General features: G+C 39.0%; 1 protein-coding gene across 1 annotated transcript in view; it reads right to left on the bottom strand.

Moving 5' to 3' along the window:
• The window catches only part of LOC133993331 (contactin-associated protein-like 5), a 68,614-nt gene that overhangs the window by 12,991 nt on the left and 36,142 nt on the right, over window positions 1–19,481 (bottom strand). Inside the window, 8 exon segments of the mRNA XM_062432246.1 lie at window positions 382–552; window positions 2,711–2,838; window positions 3,452–3,608; window positions 8,195–8,395; window positions 11,919–12,038; window positions 14,011–14,117; window positions 17,413–17,572; window positions 17,698–17,841. Of these exon segments, the coding sequence (XP_062288230.1) occupies window positions 382–552; window positions 2,711–2,838; window positions 3,452–3,608; window positions 8,195–8,395; window positions 11,919–12,038; window positions 14,011–14,117; window positions 17,413–17,572; window positions 17,698–17,841 (1,188 nt within the window).

Genomic DNA, 19,481 nt, shown 5'->3' with positions numbered 1-19,481 from the left:
GAAACCAGTGTACTCCTTCTTTTATTCATGTATCCTATTTAGCTAAATGAAACACATCGCTTAGCAGTATTTTATTTTCTTTACAGTAAAAGTACAAGATAATTCGATGAATAATGTATACCTAATCCGTGTTGTGTATTCATTAAGGATTTCAAACATGGTAGTTAGGAAATGCTTTTAAAGTGTACTCTTGACAGCGTGACATTGCCGTTGACTGACATTAGGATTACATCATGCTGGGCACGCCTGACAGCTAGTTTCACTGGGAAATTAATCTGTCAGCTATGGTACGGCTAGCATTTCCATTCAAGGGAATCAAAAAAGTATCACAGGAAACATTTTGTATACATGGCTACTTTTCTTCCATTTCCATTCACTCACAGCTCAGCTCCACTCTGATGAAGTCTTTGAGGCCCAGGTTCTCTAGAAACACTCCCGAAGGAGCGCTGGTCTTGAAGTAGAAGGAGATGTCAGAGGCGAGTTCAGCCTGCGGGGTGGGGAAGTACAGGTAGGAAGACTCCTGGTAGAAAGTGGCCGCGTTCCATACGGACTCTGAAAGAAAAAGAGAATGAAAGGAGATACTTGGATGATTCACCATCTCGTTTGTGTTAATCGTCTCTATATTTCCCCCTTGCCTTTCAACACGAGGAGGAGATGTGAAAAACGAGGAGGAAAGAGTTAGTTAAACATGACATCTGATCTGTCACGTTTCCCTTCAAAGATGGCTGGTAGGAGACCTGATGTGTGAGATCTGACATCTCTAATGTTAAAATATCTTGACAATGTGTCCCAAATGAGCCAGTATGATGCAATGCTTCTTCCTTTGCTACTCAGAGAAAACAGTCACTGTTCACATTTGCAAGGCTTCCTTTGAAGAAAAATGTCAATAATTTATAAGTAGTTGAACCAACAACCAATGCAGCTCTTACTGTGGCGGGGACAGTCTTTGTATTTCACATTGTATGTTGTTTTCCAACCGGTGCCAGCCTTTCCTAATCTTTCGTATGTGTAGAGCAGGTACTGTGACAGCACCCAGGCATCAAGACCAATTTCCTATTTGGCTTGGTTGCTGGGAGCTGTGGAGTGGCTTGCTGGGAGTGGCGGCGGCTGACACCTGGGTTGGTGTGAATGATCATCTATATACATGCTGGTGCCTGAGCAGTCTTCTCTGTAGGTTACTTGGTGTGGTTAAACTTTGGTTGATTTATTTTTGTTCTCTTACACACTACACACATTACTGATGAACTGACTTAATGTAGCTTTCTGAAATATTGTACTTTAAAGAGTCATGTGTTGTCCCCATATACCGTCCTTCCTTTGACATGGGTCATGACAATATGAAATTTCATTAGCTTTTGTTCCTGGGTCAAGCAGATCATCCACTAATCGGAAGATTGGTGGTTTCTGGCCCCTCCAGTCCGCATGTAGATGTGTTCTTAGGAAAGATACTTAACTCTTTAATTGTTCCCGATGGCTGTGCCAATGGTGTATGAATGTGTGTGTGAATGGGTGAATGTGACTTTTAGTGTAAAAGTGCTTTGAGTGGTTATAAAGACTAGAAAAGTACCTGCATAAGTACTTTCTTTTTTTGGACAGCTCATTGGGTTTAAATAATTATATAAAGTCAAAAAAGTATCTAATTTCTGTTATAAAAACTTAAATATCGTTCATTCCTCCCGGTCATACTGGCCATTAGACGATCCCCTCCAAACACACCTTCAATGTAAGTAATTTGTTTTGTGCAAAATTGCATTTAAAAGTTTACCTGAGGATAAAATAAAGCCTCAGCCACCTGAGTTAATCAAATAAGTGGAATATCTTCCACAGTGAAATAATCCTTGTGTGTGTCTCAACAGACTCTGTTTTCCTATTAAGCCGCAGTGGAAAAAGACTGTAATGTTGAAAGATATCTCCTTTATTTAACTAATCTGGACGGCTGAATCCTCATTTAAGTTTAAAGTAAACTTTTAAATATCTCTTGGCACAAAAAGAGGCTTGTGGAGTTTGCCCACAAAAAAAGTGAGAACCTGTAAATCTGTAGTAAAATACAGTTTTGATGATTCATTAGGCGTGCTCATTATTTGCATTTGCTTTCATAGATTTTTTTCTTCTTGATTTACAGAACAGGTTCATATATTGATTCTATAATTGTCCAGATTAAGTCTCATAATTGCGTACATGTCTATAATGATTTAGTATCAAATTGAATTAGCCCTCATTATAGGTATATAGGTGTTTCTGGTAATATTCTAGTACATCATTTTTACACATTTTTCGATAATTCAGCCCAGAATATTTGGTGTCTTTGGGAAACTTTAAGCCTCTGTTTCATATTCTGGGGATTTGAATTACATTTGCAGATATACTACTTAAAATTTGCTGCCCTCTGTCCACAGCTCACTCTGGGACATGAAGCAGTAAATATCTACAGTCCCTTTCATGCAGAGCCTCTACCCAGCTCTAAGCCCCCTGAGTTACCCCCACACCCCCACCCCATTTGGCAGCCCTGCCTGGCTGCACAACATGAGTCCACAGAGCCAGTGAGTCTTGTAACAGAACAGATGAAGTTAAACTCTCTATTCACAGATAAACACATAAGCACAAGGTAAACACATCTTTTGAACACGGGTTTGTCTCTGATCAACAACAACGGCCTCCATCTGCAACCCAAATCTGGCACGGTAGCTTCAATGCTGAGGTGATCACCTACTGTCTCCATAGCAACGCAGAGGACCGACGTGGTAGACAGCCTGTGAGCCCGTTCGGTTGGTGTCTCCAATCACTATCTGGCTCACTGGTAGGTGGTCTTTATAGGAGAGGATTCCTGTGTCATTTGCCCTGTGACAGACCAAAAAAAATAAATAAAAATAAAATAAATGGTAAGGCCATGAGCCCTCAGGGGTTGGATGCCTTTACGGGGGTCCAGATAAAGGCATCCATTCCTCTGCATTAGCACAGAGCGCAGGGTAAACACATTAAAAAGAGAGCAATCTATCACAAAGCAGACAACTCCCTCTGGAAATATGCTAACTGAGCTGAATCCAGGGAAGCTTTGGAGTGGATTAACATACAAAATGCAAAGAGTGTCTAATACACTAAAACTATAATACAGCTTTTGTTCCCCCATTCAGTGCTTGGAAATTAGGTTTGCAATCGTAATATTAAGTATAAGCTATAATTAATATTTTGAAATACACATTGAAATACACATACAATATTGAAATTTTTGAGAAATTGTCTATTGTGATCATCACGCCATTCTGTCCAAAAAAGGAAGTTAACTGATTATTTTTATTCTATTTATTTTCAATAAAAAAAAAAAATGTAGATAAATGCAGAAAGATGCAGAATAAACACTTAAAATCCAGATTTTTTTGAGGTGCCTTTGTGATTTGTGCATTTTAGCAATATTCTAGACTTGAAAATGTCTATTCGCGTTTAAATAATGTACCATGTGTCTGTATCAGCGTCGCAGTTGCAGAAGTAGTTCATGTCCACGCAGTTCTCCTCCAGGCTGCAGGAGCACTGTTGAACTCCAGGCAGGAAGCCTCCCCAGTAGCTTCGCCTCTCCCCTTGCCGGTCCAGCCACCAGGATAGCGGGCTGCCATCTGCAACCATACACCAAGACAGTTATACACCGCTGCCACAGTCTGATGCCTGATCATGCCAAAGCTGAGGTATTTAGTCAAGGTCATGAGTACAGAGCACTGCATAGTTGAGCTTTGTCGCATTTATCTTAAAATACCAAATATATATATATGCATATTTAAGGGGAACTGCCCTGGAAAAAACAGATAAACAAATACAGGAATCAAAAAAAAAGAAGAAAAAAACATCATCAAGTATGCTAGAGAAGTGCAATCTGTAGGAGGCAGCTGTTTCAAGAGGCTTATAGTACTTGTAGCAGAATAATTAGCATAAAATGTAGCAGGTAAAACTGAACCGAGGGTAAAAAAAAAAAACGCTCACAAAATAAAGAAAAACTGCCATTGGATCATTAAACAGATAAAGTATTTAAGCGCATGGAAAGACAGAAAAGCCAAACAATTCAGCCACTTATTTGTGTATTTGCATATATACGGTATATAATGCCACAAACACACACACACATACACACACGGGAAATAATAAAAAAAAATTAAATTTCTTATAGAACTTTCAAGCAAAAACAGTTAACAAATAACTTATAATGCACCTATTTCCTCATGAGCTGAGCCCTCTGTAATCTCACTAAATGGAATATTTTCTCTGTGTTTTGTTTTGGTCTTCTCATGACAAGCTGTCTGTGAGTGTCACTGAAGCTACCGCCAAGCTGTGCAAGGCGCGATTTATTACATCCACTATGGGGTTAAGTGGTCCGGCTTCAATCATCTGTCACACAACGTGACACCGCATTGGAGATGAAACCAGCCAGCGAGAAAAAGCCCATTAAGGCGCGTGTCACTATACATAATCAAGTGTCACATGCTTCCCACCCGGCATACATTACGGATGCATTTGGCCAAAGTAGTTTTGTTTTTTTTATGTATGGATACACGTGTCATATTAGTAGTCACACGGTGAGGCTGAGACAATGTGGGGTGCCATCAATTCTCTCCGCTTGCTCAACAACACCTGGCAATCTCCTCCGAATAGGATGCAATGACCTATGACTAACAGTCTAATGCCTTATTTAGACTGAAATTGGAGAGGCAAAATTTACTTGTGTGCAATACCAAAGTGCAGACAGGACAATAAATCATGTGGGCGAGAACTAAATTAGCTATAAAGTCAACATTTGCATTACAGAGGATGAAAATAACACACTCTTCATTGTCTTTACCCTCTAACCCTATCCCTACTATTCTGCTGATGGCTTTAAAATACTAATCACACACAGAAAGGGTTTTGCAAATAAGAAAAAAAACCCTGAACAATCAAAACCTCCTGTTGGGGTGGTGTTAAATAATGCAAATCTGTGAACAGTTGAACACTCTTGCAAAAAACCATGAAATGACTGAACATTTGTGTTTTAAGTGAACAGCGGAGACTAATAGAAAAGATGGCAGAGAGGGAACATGTTACACAGCCAGTACTCTCAATGTGAAGCGGATGTGACCTCAGCACACACGCCTGAATCTGGAAACCCAGTAGGCTTTGCTTGGAACAGCTGTTGTTGTTGTTTTGTCTCCCTATAAATTAACTTGATGAATAAAAACTGTGTTCAATAATTAATTTTGAATATGCTGTAAAGTGTGTTTGTTGTCAAAAGGGATATTGTTTGTGTCTATAAAGTCTGTTTTTTTTAAAAGGGAGATGACTGTGTTCAAAAACAAATGTAACCATTAAGCTATTGGGGTCGTTTCTGAAAGTGTTCATGCGGCTATGAAATAACCTATTTTCTGTCTCTCTGTTGGTGTCTGGTGCGATAATGATCTTGTTTGTTTGCGCACACATGGCATCGAGGGAATTGGGGGGGAATCTGGGACTTCATGAATGTTTCATGATTTAAGTGCAAATGTTTGAATGTTTGGGACGCCATAGGTGTCAAAGCACTGAAAGGCACATAAAAAGATTGGAGACCACCTTTCTTGTTATTGTGAAAATATGAAAGGAGAGCAAATCGGGAGGAAAGGGTGTTGAAGGGGCAGCGGCTCCCAATGTGGCGAAGCACAGACAGCGCCACTTTCAATTCGCAGTTTAACACGGCCAACAAACACTTCTGCGATGCTGTGATGTGCAGTCTACTCACATAACATCCACGCTCAGTCCATATTCAGAGCCACTTTAGACTGATGCAAATAAATGGGAATGTGGGATAAGCACACATTTCTGAGCCTCTCTCGCTCTCTTCCTCTCCCCTTTCTATTTTCTCTCCCTTTTGGCTTTTAATGTGTAAAAATATGTATCTGGACTTGTGTAACCAGTGCTGACCTCGGCTTCAGAATCAGAATCATCAACATAAAATCAGAGGAATTTCAAACTTTGTTTTAAAAGTCTGTTAATTAAATATAAGTCATTATAATTACCACCAAAGTGCATTATTAAGCTATGGTTCGACTATCAGATCAGCTATTGATGATTTCTAAACACATCTGTGGTTCAACATTAGGTATAGACACTTTTTATGAGGGGATTCTTAGACCGGGTCAAAATTGAACCAGAACATACTGCAAGGGTGTAGAATATGAACAATATGTAAAGGTTAATAGCTTAGCTACAGATGATGAATAAATGAAAGTATTGATTTTATGCTGTATTTATTTTGTTTTTTATTCATCAAAACTTCAACTCCAAAAAGAACAATCTCAACTAAGAAGAAATACTGCAAATATGCAAAAAGCCACAAAGCAAGTATCAGCTCAGCCATAAGTTTAGAGACTCTTCCGAAGACCCTTTTGGTTAGTTAGAGCACTAGCATCCAACTCTGCAGCCTGCCACCTAACGCACCACGACATGAACACACTTACACGCGCCCCTGCCGTGTGTTTACTCCGCAGCCTCAGCTAGTCTGAGACAGGAATCACCCTCCGGAAGAAGCGCTGAGCCAGCTGCTTCCCTGAACCTGCGGCGGCTCTCATTCGGCTGTCACGCTGGCGACCGGAGGATCACCGAGCCTGTTTCTCCACGCTCTGCACTTTCCTGAAGGTTCATCCCATCATCAGACATCCATCACCACAGAAACAGTAGGAAACCATCTGCAGTGCGTTCTGTCTGAGAGCTGATGCAAGTTCTCAATTCATTTTTCTATTTGCTTTAGTTAGTGAGTCTCAGCACCTCATTACGCTTTTGACTCATTTCTGATAACGTTGATTCATTCATCCTATCGGCAATAACTTATTAATTTCATTTTCCACATTAATAATTCATTAATTTATGAATTCATTCTAATTGTACGTATGTGTGTGCTGAGTTGTTCCCTATTCATCTCTGTCCCTTGGTAGTTCAATACAGATCCTGATTTATCCCCAAGTGGTTTTATTTGTGTATTTCTTTACAACAGAGATGAAGATGCTTGTTCAGATTCATGACCTTCAGATATGAGACTGATTCATCTCATGTAAATCATTCTCCTCCTAACTGATTGATTCAATTCATAAATTAACCCTGTAAAGCCTGAACCATCAAATAATTGCACGGAAATTCTAATTCTTTGAAACCCGGAGTGTTTATTGGCCCTTCTGACAAACTATTTTTAAAAATGAATAAAATAACACTTTCTTTTTTGAGTTTGGTTTTGTTTCATATTTGATACATCTGGAATGTTTTTCATACCTGCTGTATCTACTTTGATACACACATTTTCAACACAAATTTACCATAAAATAATCTACAAAATATATAGTAATTCAACATTGCATCAATTCCTACTTAAGTATCAGTACTATTTGAATGTTTTTCTTACTTTAACTCTTTTTCTTACTCAAAATTGGCAAAAATATCAATGACTCAAATTGTGGCTTACTGATTGATAAACGTCCATCTCGGATGCCTCAAATAAAAGGTCCCCTGGTGGTTAATCTGTGCACTACATGTATCTGATCGTGTACAACAGGTTTTTCAGGGAAAAAATGATCACTGATGATGTAAAGGTCTCTAAAACTCAGGTATCAAATATGATCAACTTAGCGTTACGGGGTTAGTTGATCGTGTTGATAGTGATTAATGAATCAATGGAGATGGTTTCCTGTACAATCTTGAGTGCGTACTATTAAATTCCAAGTGTAGTAGATGTAAATTTAAGGACTTTAAAGTGGGGATTATACTTAAAAAAAAAAAAAAAAAATCATATCAGGCACACATTATTGTTCCAAGCAGAATATTTTATGGTCTCGCAGCTACCTGAAGCAACACTCCCTCACCCACGCAGCCTTTTGCTTACTTTAAATGCAAGGCAGTATTTCATCTGAAAGCCCACTAAGCCTGAGAAATCTCTTCTTCCTCCTATACGTGTTTGGTAAACTACAAATCTGTGGTTCGCAGTTAACATGTGGTCAGGGGTGGGACCGACAGCCCGGCTGCTTTGCCGAGTCTCAGCTGGATAAACATTTGCTTGCTTGCCTCCTGCTCTCTGTGACCATCTATATTGTGTTCTCACGCAACTGTCCTCACATATCTGTTGTTCTCACTGACATACTGGACTCTTTCTCTTAATAAAACCACGATCTGATAATGGTATATACTACAGCTCAGTGGTGAGCAAAATAATACTCACCTTTTGTGTTAAAGAGATGAGACTTCCTACAGTGGTAAACCACTTCCTGTTGGCACTGCTCTGACCTTGACACGATGGCTTGCAGTTGTTCAGCCGAGGCGCTGTAGTTGAACTTCATGATGTGAGGTCTCTGAAGAGAGGAGCCCTTGACGGTGACTGGAGCCGTGCTGTTGTGATTCAGCACCGTCCACACCTTCTCATCTAAGAAAAAAAGATAGAGTGTGAACACCATCTCCATGTTAAAGTGTGTGATCTCATCCACATCTGCTGTGTTAAGGTTAGAGTGTTAACAAAAACAGTTCACAACTTTAACTTAAAATATAAAACACAATCTGTTTGCATTCACACACTGCACCAGCAACAAATACAATAAACACAATAAAACTGTCTATAACTCTACCTCTAAATACAAAAGCACATATTAAAGTTAGGTTGTTTTCTAGGGCAAATAAAGTCTCTCAATTCAGATACAAGGAGTGGGCTTTACTTTAGCACTGTGTTAGAATTATCAGTTAAATTTACATGAAATAATTAACACTTACATACTTTTCATATTTGGGTAGTTTCTATACATAAAATCAGACTTGAAGTTGGTTATAAATCCTTAATGAAGCTTTCAGAGGACAGAGTGAGTGTATTCTTTTACGCTTTTTGTTAATGTAGAAAACGATATTTATAATCACACTATATAATGGTCCAACATCCTAACGTTAACCCTACAGTATGAGACCACGCTTCATACTGCACCACTACTCTCTCCTTTGTCTCAGTTTTCACATCCCTCCCTCCCTCCTGAACCCTTTCTAACGTTCTCTCTCTCTCTTTTGTTGACTTCAGGAACCATGGGGGCTCCATCCAGGACAGGAAAAAGAAACAGCTCCCCCACCCAGAGTCTCACCCCACACTGGTTCCATCCCTATACCCACCACGAGATCGGTACAGCATCCCACACCTCCATCCATCCAACTGGCACCCTGATTCTGACCTCATTCTTTCATCCTTTACCCTACACACTCATGCCTACATCCCCAAACGTTCGACCCTCAACCCTCAATCCCATCATCTCTTCATCACTACCCCTTCTACTATTGTTGCAATAAATCTTTAAAATGTGAAATATAAATAAACAGTCATTTTGAACTTTTGAATAAATATGAGTTGAACACTCCACAAAAATGTGTATCAGTTGCATAAAAACATTTTTAGAAAGTTTAAATATTTTATTTTTGTATATTCTGGGTCACAAATCAGCACATTTCTGAATTGCTAAAAGAAACGTTTTCAAAGTGTTTTCTCATCTCTCAAATGTAAAAAACGGGGTCAAATTAGACCCTGAACAGTATGTAAGGAGTTAACCTTTATGTTCGGTGTTGTTTTTTACATTAAAAATTACAGGTAGCTATCTATGCTTGGTGTTTTATCATGTTGTCATGTGTGGCTACATCAATTTCTAGGTAGGGTGCAGCCCTGTGATAAATCCACCGTTTGTGAAGCTTCTAATGCTCATGTTTTGGCTGGGATCTGAAAGGTGTTTAAACTTTATTCATTTCTCATTTCTGATAATGCAGTCAGTGGCAGTGCATTATATTGCATTATAGTGAGAGCTACATCTAAAATGATCCTGTATGTAAATGATGTAGGCAGAAACACAGCATTTTTAGTGCACTGCCGCCTAATAAACTCACTGTAATTTTAAATGTATGTGTGACTTTCATTTCAAGCACCTCTTGACTTCTTTCGAAAAACTGGTAAAGTTGACATTCAATTCAGTGGATCAGCTACGGTAGCCATGGTGACGCTGTGACCCCCTTTGTGTCACTATACGTCTCTACATCGTAGCTCGGTTCATTACTGAGGCATTCGGTGTTGTTTCCAAAATCATCAGTGTTGCCGATGACATTTTATAAACACTTGCGCTTCTGCATCTGTGAAAAACTAATGAATCCACTTGTTTCCAAGCAACAATTTGATGACCTTTTCTATTTTCTGTGCGCAATCTGTGAACCCAAAATCTTTTACATTCCCAAAATAAAATCTAACGACAAGCCTCCACCAAACAAAATCACATTTTGCCAACAATGTTGCTGAGTGAAACAGCCTGATTATACATACACTCACCTACAAAAGGGATCAAAAGTTTGTGAAATAAAAATGAGCATGAGGACGTCTTTGTTTTTGAATCCTACCTTAGTTTGCATTATGATTAGTTCATGTTTACCCTGCTTTACAGAAAACCCCCCTCCACTTTGTGATTATTAACATCAGGTTAACAGGCGTATTTACATCTCTAATGGATTCCTTAATTGAGGTCAAGTTGAGGCACACCTCTCAGATATACGAAGGGAAGCTTGAAAAAACAAAATACTGGAACTAGACAGCAGCGTTCTAATCTGTTATGACGTCAGCGGTACATTAACCTTGCAGAGGACACGGTAGCTTAGGAAGTTTTGACAGCGATTGTGATGAATACTGCATCCGCAGTGTCAAACTTTACTGAATACCTTTTGTCCTACATGTCATGAGGAGGGAGTGTAGATCAGGTTGTGTTTCTTTTCCCTGACTGTCAAACGTCACACCTCAGATGAGACAGATCACATTGTCTTCTTGCCTCAAAGAGATCACACTGATATGTGTGACGGAGTGATAAAATTAGATCCAAAATTCTAATTGCTTTCAAACTATTGGAATGGCACTGTTTAAACAAAATCCAGCTATCCTAATTAACCTATTATGGTCAGATGGCAACATAGGCACAACACTCATATATCCAAAACTACTCAACATTCTACGAGATCCATATTATAGATATTTGTGCCTCCAAGAGCATGTTTTTTAAAGATTTTATTGACCCATATACCCTTACCCTTATCTTTTGTCTTCCTCAGCAACACGTAAATACCAGGGCATGGTATTTCAAAAAAAGGCTGTGAAATTGGATGCGGATATTCCCCCACATGATGCTGTAGCAGAAACCGCAAACAGGTCCAAAAACATCACTTGTATACAAGAAAATTCAATCAGACTGGCTCGATCTGTTAAATGTATTCAACACATTTCTGTTCCTCCTGAGGATAAACACACTCCATTACTACATTTCCCTGTAGTACCACTCTCAGTTTGAAACCTCAGCCTCACACACAAGATATTTCATAACTTAATGGCACCACAGTTAAATTTACTGCAATTTAATGCTCCTGAGCGGATGGGCCCTTTTGACTTAATGACCCAGTGTCTTAATGAAACGGTTTCAGTGGAACCTGAAAGGCACAAAATTCTTCTTGTGGCTCACTGAACTACGGGGTGCTTGAATTATTTGTTTGGGACAACGTGGTAGCTCCTTTTCCATGTTTTTTCCCCCCCAATTAAAATTAAAGACAGGATAATGACACATAACTCTGCTGGTAGATTATTTTCTCTTGTTTTTTGAAAGTGAGCTTATAACCCCATAACAGATATGAGCTGTCAAGTTACTACATTCTTGCAGTGCAATCACAGTGACATGTATAAAAGACTTCACACAGATATGTTGTAAACTCTCAGAGACTACCCAGAGTGACTGTAATAATCTCCCTCTAGATGGTAAACTGTCATAAAGCTCTTAGGGCATGGATCAATGCAGAGTGAAGTGGACTGCAAGTGAGTGGACTCTCTTTACTCTGAGCTTTCTGCCAGTTCCCAGTGGAAAAGAGTAAAGGTGACAACATGTGGACTACAGTGATCTCACCTGTCATGTTGCAGTATACCTGTGTGGGCCCCAAAGGACCACTCCCATCTGGATCAATGGAGTAGTAGCCCGAGGAGCTGCCAATCAGCTTGTAGGCCTCGCAGGACAACTCGTAGATGGCTGGAAGAAGCAGAGAAGGGACAGAGAGAAGCTATTCTTAACAATCAGCTCATGCTCCAACAGTTTTCTACTGTCTGAGTCATCTGATAGCACATAATGATCTTCATTTAAGTGTGAGCTAATCAGACCTTGCTGTTTCCAGACTCTTTAAAAAAATAAAAAAAAAGTGATGCAGTGGCTTTTGTTGATGAATGTTTTAGTTCTATCTTTTGATCTCGATATATCCATACTCTGACGCAGGTTATGGTGGAATAACACTTCTGATTGACTATAAAAAATAAAAAAAACATTGAGGTGAGGAGATATTTTGTATTTTTTAAGGGTCAGAGTAATTTTTCATGTTGGTGTTTTTGTATTAAAAGCTTGTAGGATATTTGTCATTTTGATGTCAAACATGTGACAACCAACAGGTTCGGTCCATAAACTGATATGTTATGAAACGATGGCTGATGAAAGAATTTACAGTGCTGAATAAATCTAGCCTTTATTAAAGGCTAGATTTATTCAGCACTGTAAATTCTTTCATTTTACTTCTCATTACAGAGGCTAATTCAAACAAATAATCATCTGGTTCAAATTCATGGTTTAAACACATGGGGCATTGATGACTACTATTATAGAGGTGGTGTTTATTTTTTTTTAAATTGGTGTTTCTATGCTTAAAAAACTAAAAAGAATCACTTTTATTTGTATTTTTACTGAAACCCCATTGATAACTATAGGGACAACCAACCCATCACTGTGTTGGTTGTCACAATGTGTCAGAGTGTCTTTGATGATTAATTACTTCTTGTTACAATAAGTTGTAAAAGTGAAAGTGATCTATTTCAAGCCAAAACCTCAAGCTTCCATTTAATGTAGGAATGATTATTGAAAGATGTTTTGATGATCAGCAATTCTCACAAGAGTAAAAAGTGTGAAAACAAACCCGGGTCTCCTGATTAGTAGTGTTGAAGCTTGTTGCTATTGCTAAGATTAGTCAAATTTGTATAGCGTATCAAACTACAAACATTATTAAGCATAAATAAATACGTTTCAACCATAAAATTTGATAAGGTTTTGCATCTGGTCCACTTTTCTCTGGGGATCAGCTGTTAATTGACTTGGCCAAGATGTCTGTCATGGCGTTTTGACACTGATTAATGTATTGTGCTTTTGCTACCACTAGGTGGCAAAAAAAAGGAGTGTACAAATGAGGACAACAGGTCAAAGTTAAGCAGAATAAAGTATAACGTCCAGCAAACCCAAAATGTAATATCCCGATATGAGGACGCAGGGTCATAGGAGGTTATAGTATCATAAAACAAACGAGCAAATTGCAAACTCTGACATACACGGTTCCACTGACCAATGAGAATGTATGATGGATGAGTTTGAGCTGGGAAATTTGGATTGTATTCATTCCTCAGGGAGATTTTGACACTTTACATAAAAAAAGGCTTATTTTTAATTCAAGAGATGCTCTTTTCTGTCATGTTACTTCTGAAATATAAAGAGAACTGTGTTCGTCTGCATGTAAACAAGAAATCAGTATTCTGAGGCAGGGGAGTTTCACACATAGATTTCAACAGCCGTCTCCACAGCGAATATCAAGGCGATGTTGCAGGGTGTCAAAATGTGACACCTGTGAGGAAAAACTCCCACATGTAGAGTTAGTCTAAAGTCAGTCAGTCTAATGCTATTTAAAGATATAGTCAAAAAACAAATTCTCAGAAATGTGAAAGTGAGAAGAAGAGCGATGATTGGGAGGTCATGTCAAGTGGAAGTGGAACATGCTGTTGCTTTACCTCTCAGCCACGATGAAACATATGGAGGCATCGAGCAAAAAAAAAAAAAAAAAAAAAGGTGAAGATGTGTGAGCTGAATCGAATGACACAGCTCAGTAGACCTACGGTATCCAGGGAGGTGCAGAAGGTGTTATAAGCAGGTTTGAGATTAGGTAAGGAAAGGAAAAGTGAGAACGACTGCTCACAGTTGTGACAGGTGGCTCCAGAGTATCCCGTTCCTGAACAGTCGCAGGAGAAGGAGCTCCAAGACTGAGAGCAGCGGCCTCCGTGTTCACACAGGTTAGGAAGGCATCTGTTAAAAAAACCAACAACAAAATACATGTTTTTACAGATTTTCATCAACAGTCTAGTATAGATTCATCTGCTCGTTCATTTCTTGATTAATAAATGAACCGTATAGTCGGTAAAGGGTAAAAGCCAGCATAGATGGTTGCTTTGTCTCACCAACATCCATGGGATAATGATTGGCCTGAAGTCACATGACCATATACTCAACCCATTTCGGTAGATACCCCATTGGCTGATACATGTCTGGATGCACATAATTGGTTATTTTTAGTTGTTTTTTTTACCTTTTTGAATTGTTTCCTGCTTTTTAACAACCCTATTTAAGTACTGCTTGTAATGTGTTTTATAATGACCCTGATGACAGCCGCAAGCTGAAACGTGTTGGTCTAATAATAAAGTTGTTTTATACTACTACTACTACTACTACTAGTGTTGCTGGAGCTTTTACTTTTTTTGTCTCACCAACATCAAAAAATGTTAAAGTTACACCAATGTAACACGTAGTGGGTATGTAGCCCCCAGCCAATAACAACGTGCAGCGTCTGAGGTCAGGAGTGGTAGCGTAGCATTACATCTCTGCTCTGTCTCTGTGTCATGGATGTATAAAGAGCAGCAGGCCTGTGTTGGTCTGTTTGACCGAGGGCGAGGTCGTGCTACACACACGCAGAGCAGAGAGGCCATAGATAGGATGAAGCTCTGCATTCACACCAAATCCAGCAATGCAGCACCTTCCTGCAGGTTCCTGCAGAGCTGGGGGTGAGTTTATTTGTACTTCAGACAGTAACCGCAGTGAAAAAGTCAGAAAATAATGTTTTCTGTCTCTGATTCAACTGTTTTGTTCTTGCCACCACCACCGCCCTCTCTCTCTCTCTCTCTCTCTCTCTCTCTCTCTCTCTCTCTCTGCTGGAGTTGGAGCAGGGGAGGAGGGGCCAATTTTGAATGCTGTTACAAACAATAGCTGAGAAATCTAGCATAATATGCCTTTAATGAAGCTGTAACCGGAGAACCTTTGGGATTTTTTGATCAATGACTTAAAAATGACCAATCGGTTATCAGAATAATTGCTGATTGTTGTTTCTTTTTCTAAACGAGCAACTATTTTCAGATAATTTACTTCTAATACACTTTTATCTACAAAGTTTGCCAATTTTACAGCAATTTGCAAACACAAGCAGCACAATTTGTTGACAACAAAACATCATACAAACCTCTGAGGCATTTGTATTAGGTACAAATAGAGATATTTCCTTTGTTAGCGTGTTCATGGCAGATCTTTTATTTATCAGGTAAGCGAGACCCCAGCTCACTGTTCTCTTTATTCTTTGTTTTAATGCTTTTATGAACGCCAGTTTTGGAACTCGGCCAAAAAATAAATTACTGTTTGTTCGTGTTTTGAGAAGTTGCACTAAAAACCCAAATGACTGCAGAATAATGGCGTCTCGTACTGTGCCCTCTGGATTTGAAAAGGCTGACAGAGGTGGTGTTCCTCTAAAAATAAAAGTATTACTGTCACCTTCAGAGTAGAACGCCTGTTTATGGGATTTTTATCACAATGAGCGCTTCACAGAAATTCCAAACCACACTCATCTGATTAATAGTCCCTTCCTCAAGCCTCCTCCAGTTTCATATAATTGCCAGCCTTTCAAGCAAGCATCTATAATTTCACACACTTTCATCTGTTACCTATTAACTGCAGCGGAGGAGGCCAGCCGCAACACGGATAAGATTGCAGCCGTTGGTTTAATTACCGTTAAGCTATTTTCTGTTGTCGTGTTCTTGGATGGCCTTACAGGTCATGAAACTACAGAATAGTAGCCAGCACACCTAAGTGCACACTGATCATAAATTGAGTCATCAGGTTTAATTGGACACATAGAAAGAAAGATTAATTCTTCTAAAGGTGAACTTTCTGATACTCTTAATTTTAAGCATAACTGCAGTCATTAAACGGGCCATAGCATGTGAAATGAAAATTAATATCAATTCAATTTTGCAAAGCTGAGTAAAGCTGCCTCACATGTCCCTACAGTATAGAATATTGTACAGACATCAAAAAACTATACTATAAAATATACTAAAAGTATAAAAAATAAAAAAACAAGTATAACAAAATAAACACACTCAATATAATGCATCTAGACATGCTATTTGATTTCTAGGATACATCACATAGAATGATCCCAAACATTGCAGCCCTTTTTTTCCCCCGTTCTACTTAATTTTGCTCATTTACTGTCTGGTTCAGTCATTTTCTCACCAAGCCTGTTTTCAATTACACTGTTTTCAGTTTTAAAAATGCTCTGATAAACCCACTGTTACACTATCTATCCAGCACCAGATGGAAGATAAAGATAAATAAATATATGGATAAATATGGAGCATATATTAGCTAAGAAGTTGACAGAGACCAAATCAGAGCTGAAAGAAGAGTGAATTATGGACTTAGATTCATCAAGTGGACACAAACATGACTCTGGATGAATGATAAAATCGATGTGTGTCTACTAGATGACTTAACAACTTTGTAATACATTAAAATGTAAGAGAGTTGGACTTATTCAGCCCCCTAGTGACCAAAAAGGGATCAATGCAGCTTTAAAGAGGTTATTACAATGATTAGATGTCTTTATGTACCAGTAGCTTTTAATTTAACCTGAATTGTCACAGGCCTTTTGCACTCATTCCTCAAAATATCACATTTTATTACAAAAACGATCTCATTCTGTTGTTGTGTTATTTCCTACAGTGGCAGTCTGGCAGCAGTGTTGTGCACTGTTGTGTTTGCATTTCCACAACCTGTGCTAGAAAACAGGTAGGTAGAAATCTGACAGAAAAGCGATTCTCCTCAGGGGCAAACACAAGGGAGAAGCAGCAGTATGCATGTTTGTCTCATCCCTATAAATGTTCCAGGCCACATGCAGACATTCATGGAACTTGTACGTCTGCAGAGCCTGTTCACGCGGGCCCACAGCTGTGCAGGGTAATGAGGGATAGCATGCCACACGGGGCTGTAGGGAGCAGCTTGTTAGCATAGAGAGTTTCTGTTGCAATTTAATTGGATGATCCTGTCAGCACGTTTGTCTCCATTGGACAAGATGTCAGTGGCTGCTCTGCAGACAACACACCGCTGTCTACGAATTTACAGTTTGGATACAGATAAATCTGCTGTCAACACGGATAATATTTCGAAAACCTTTACATTTGATGCATCTCATGTTCTGTTTATTCTTATAGCTTGAAAAGTCTATGGAGACCTATCCTAAAATTAGAGTGTAAAAGAGAAATTATAACCACTTTACCTGTCTCTTATCGTGCAGGTGTCAAACCGAAGCTCATTATAATTTCCCAGCAATCCTTGCTGCACATGGCTGAGGTTCATTGGCTGGCTGTTGATGAATACGAGCCGCATACACCCCTGGAAGGCTGGAGACGTGTAACGACAGTCCAGAATGGGACAGCCTGGATGGAAATGACACACTGTGTATGTACTATAAACCTTTGGAGAAATATTCTATTCCAGTGTGTTAAACAGAGAGAAAATATGGTGTCTTAATGCTGCAAATACTTTGGTAGCACCCGCTAACCTCCAAAATAAAAGTTGCCTCTTGATTCCAGTTGTTCCCACACTTCTATCATGGAGGATGGCTCATTATCCACAGTCAGAGTAATAGGTAGATTCCTCGTGTCGAGACTCACGGAATGCCACAGTCCGTCGTTGACTCTGTAATCTAAAGAAGAACATTTCAGATAAGTTTCATGTAAATGGCAAACAATTTAGAAAATGTGTTATTTGCGCTGTAAATTTTCCTGCACTGATGACATGAGTCGGTGTGGCCGTAGATCTCTAGGCTGTGAAGAATTTCTACCACTGCGAGCAAGCTCATCTCAAAGTGATATAGCGATTTCTCAGCAGCCACCCGTACCTGTGCTATCAGGGCTGCACACAGCCGCAGGGGAACATGATTGTTTATTATTAATTCCACCAGTGTTTGGGATTAGTTAAAGATACCCTTCATGGTTTTGTTATAGCTGCCAGCACTGCCTCCTAATCCACAAAGTTCCTTCCCACAGTTGATTTTCCTTCAGTGACTCAGGAGACAGTCACACTCACAGAGCTTCCAGCCTTCAACTTCACTCTAAGCTTCAAATAACAAACAGCAAAAGCTCTCCCTCCTCTTCCCCTGTCATGTGTCATGAAATTCCCGCCGCATATTTTATCATTTAGACGTGTTTAATCTCTAAAGAAAGGATGACTCCGGTGACTTTTGATACTTTTAAATGACTTCAAGTACATTTCTAAGATTGTATACACAGACTTTTACTTTAAGTCCTCTTCCACTCACAGATACGTTTTTCGTCTGGTTCCTATAGATAGATGTTTGAGCTTCACTGTGCAGAATGATGTATATTTAGAGTTACACATTGACAGGTTGTTTTCACATTAAGTTTCTCTGTGCTTACTGAAAGTCTTAAGTTTGAATCTTGAATCCAAGATTGTTACTTGGCTATTTTTTACCTTGGGGTATTGCTATTTTCACTCAAGTAAGGGATCTTAATACTTCTGCCATCACTGATCGGCTCCAACAACTAGACTGGTTGTGGGTTAAATAAAGCGTACAATGTAAGCAACCCTCACATGTGGCACCATGAATGGTCCATGAATGTGCACTTATATCACGTGTTACCTTTAACCTTGTGTACCTTTAAGATGAGAGCACAACATTTCTCCCAATTTGCACATTTATGCCATGTAACTGAACTATGCGTGTTAATTGTTTTAGCAATAAGTTCATCAGTAATCAGTAACTTGCAGACACGTACGACTCCAGGTGCATTATATGTGGTGACAGTTCACATTCCAGCAAACTCTTTGGTTAATCCTTACATACTGTTCATATTCTACACCCCTGCAGTATGTTCCAGGTCAATTTGACCCGGTCTAAGAATTCCCTCATAAAAGGGGTTTTTACCAAATTTTGAACCACAGATGTGTTTAGAAAGCATCAATAGTGGATCTGACTGATCAATAAATGTGTGATTAAACCTTGATTTATGTTTCAGAGAGCAGAGAAAGTGTATGTATTAGGTTTTACACCACTCATTTTTGGAGAAAAAACAGCTACTATCACACAACATCATGTCCTATTTTACCTAAGACATGAACGTATAACATAGCAATAATGATTTAAATGTATTTTATTTAAATAAAGAACTTTATGGAACTGTGTGGTTTATTGTATAACCATTAGAGCCATCAGTCTTCACTGTTACATCATAAAAAAAAAATCATCATAACTTATTATCTTACTAAAACAGTTTACTATTCATTTAACTAAAAGACATTCCAATAGATATGGGTCAAATTTTG

The sequence above is a fragment of the Scomber scombrus genome, chromosome 13, assembly GCF_963691925.1.
Source record: "Scomber scombrus chromosome 13, fScoSco1.1, whole genome shotgun sequence".
Lineage (NCBI taxonomy): Eukaryota > Metazoa > Chordata > Actinopteri > Scombriformes > Scombridae > Scomber > Scomber scombrus.
Note: the sequence above shows the minus strand (reverse complement) of the source record. Positions and strands in the feature narration are given on the sequence as shown.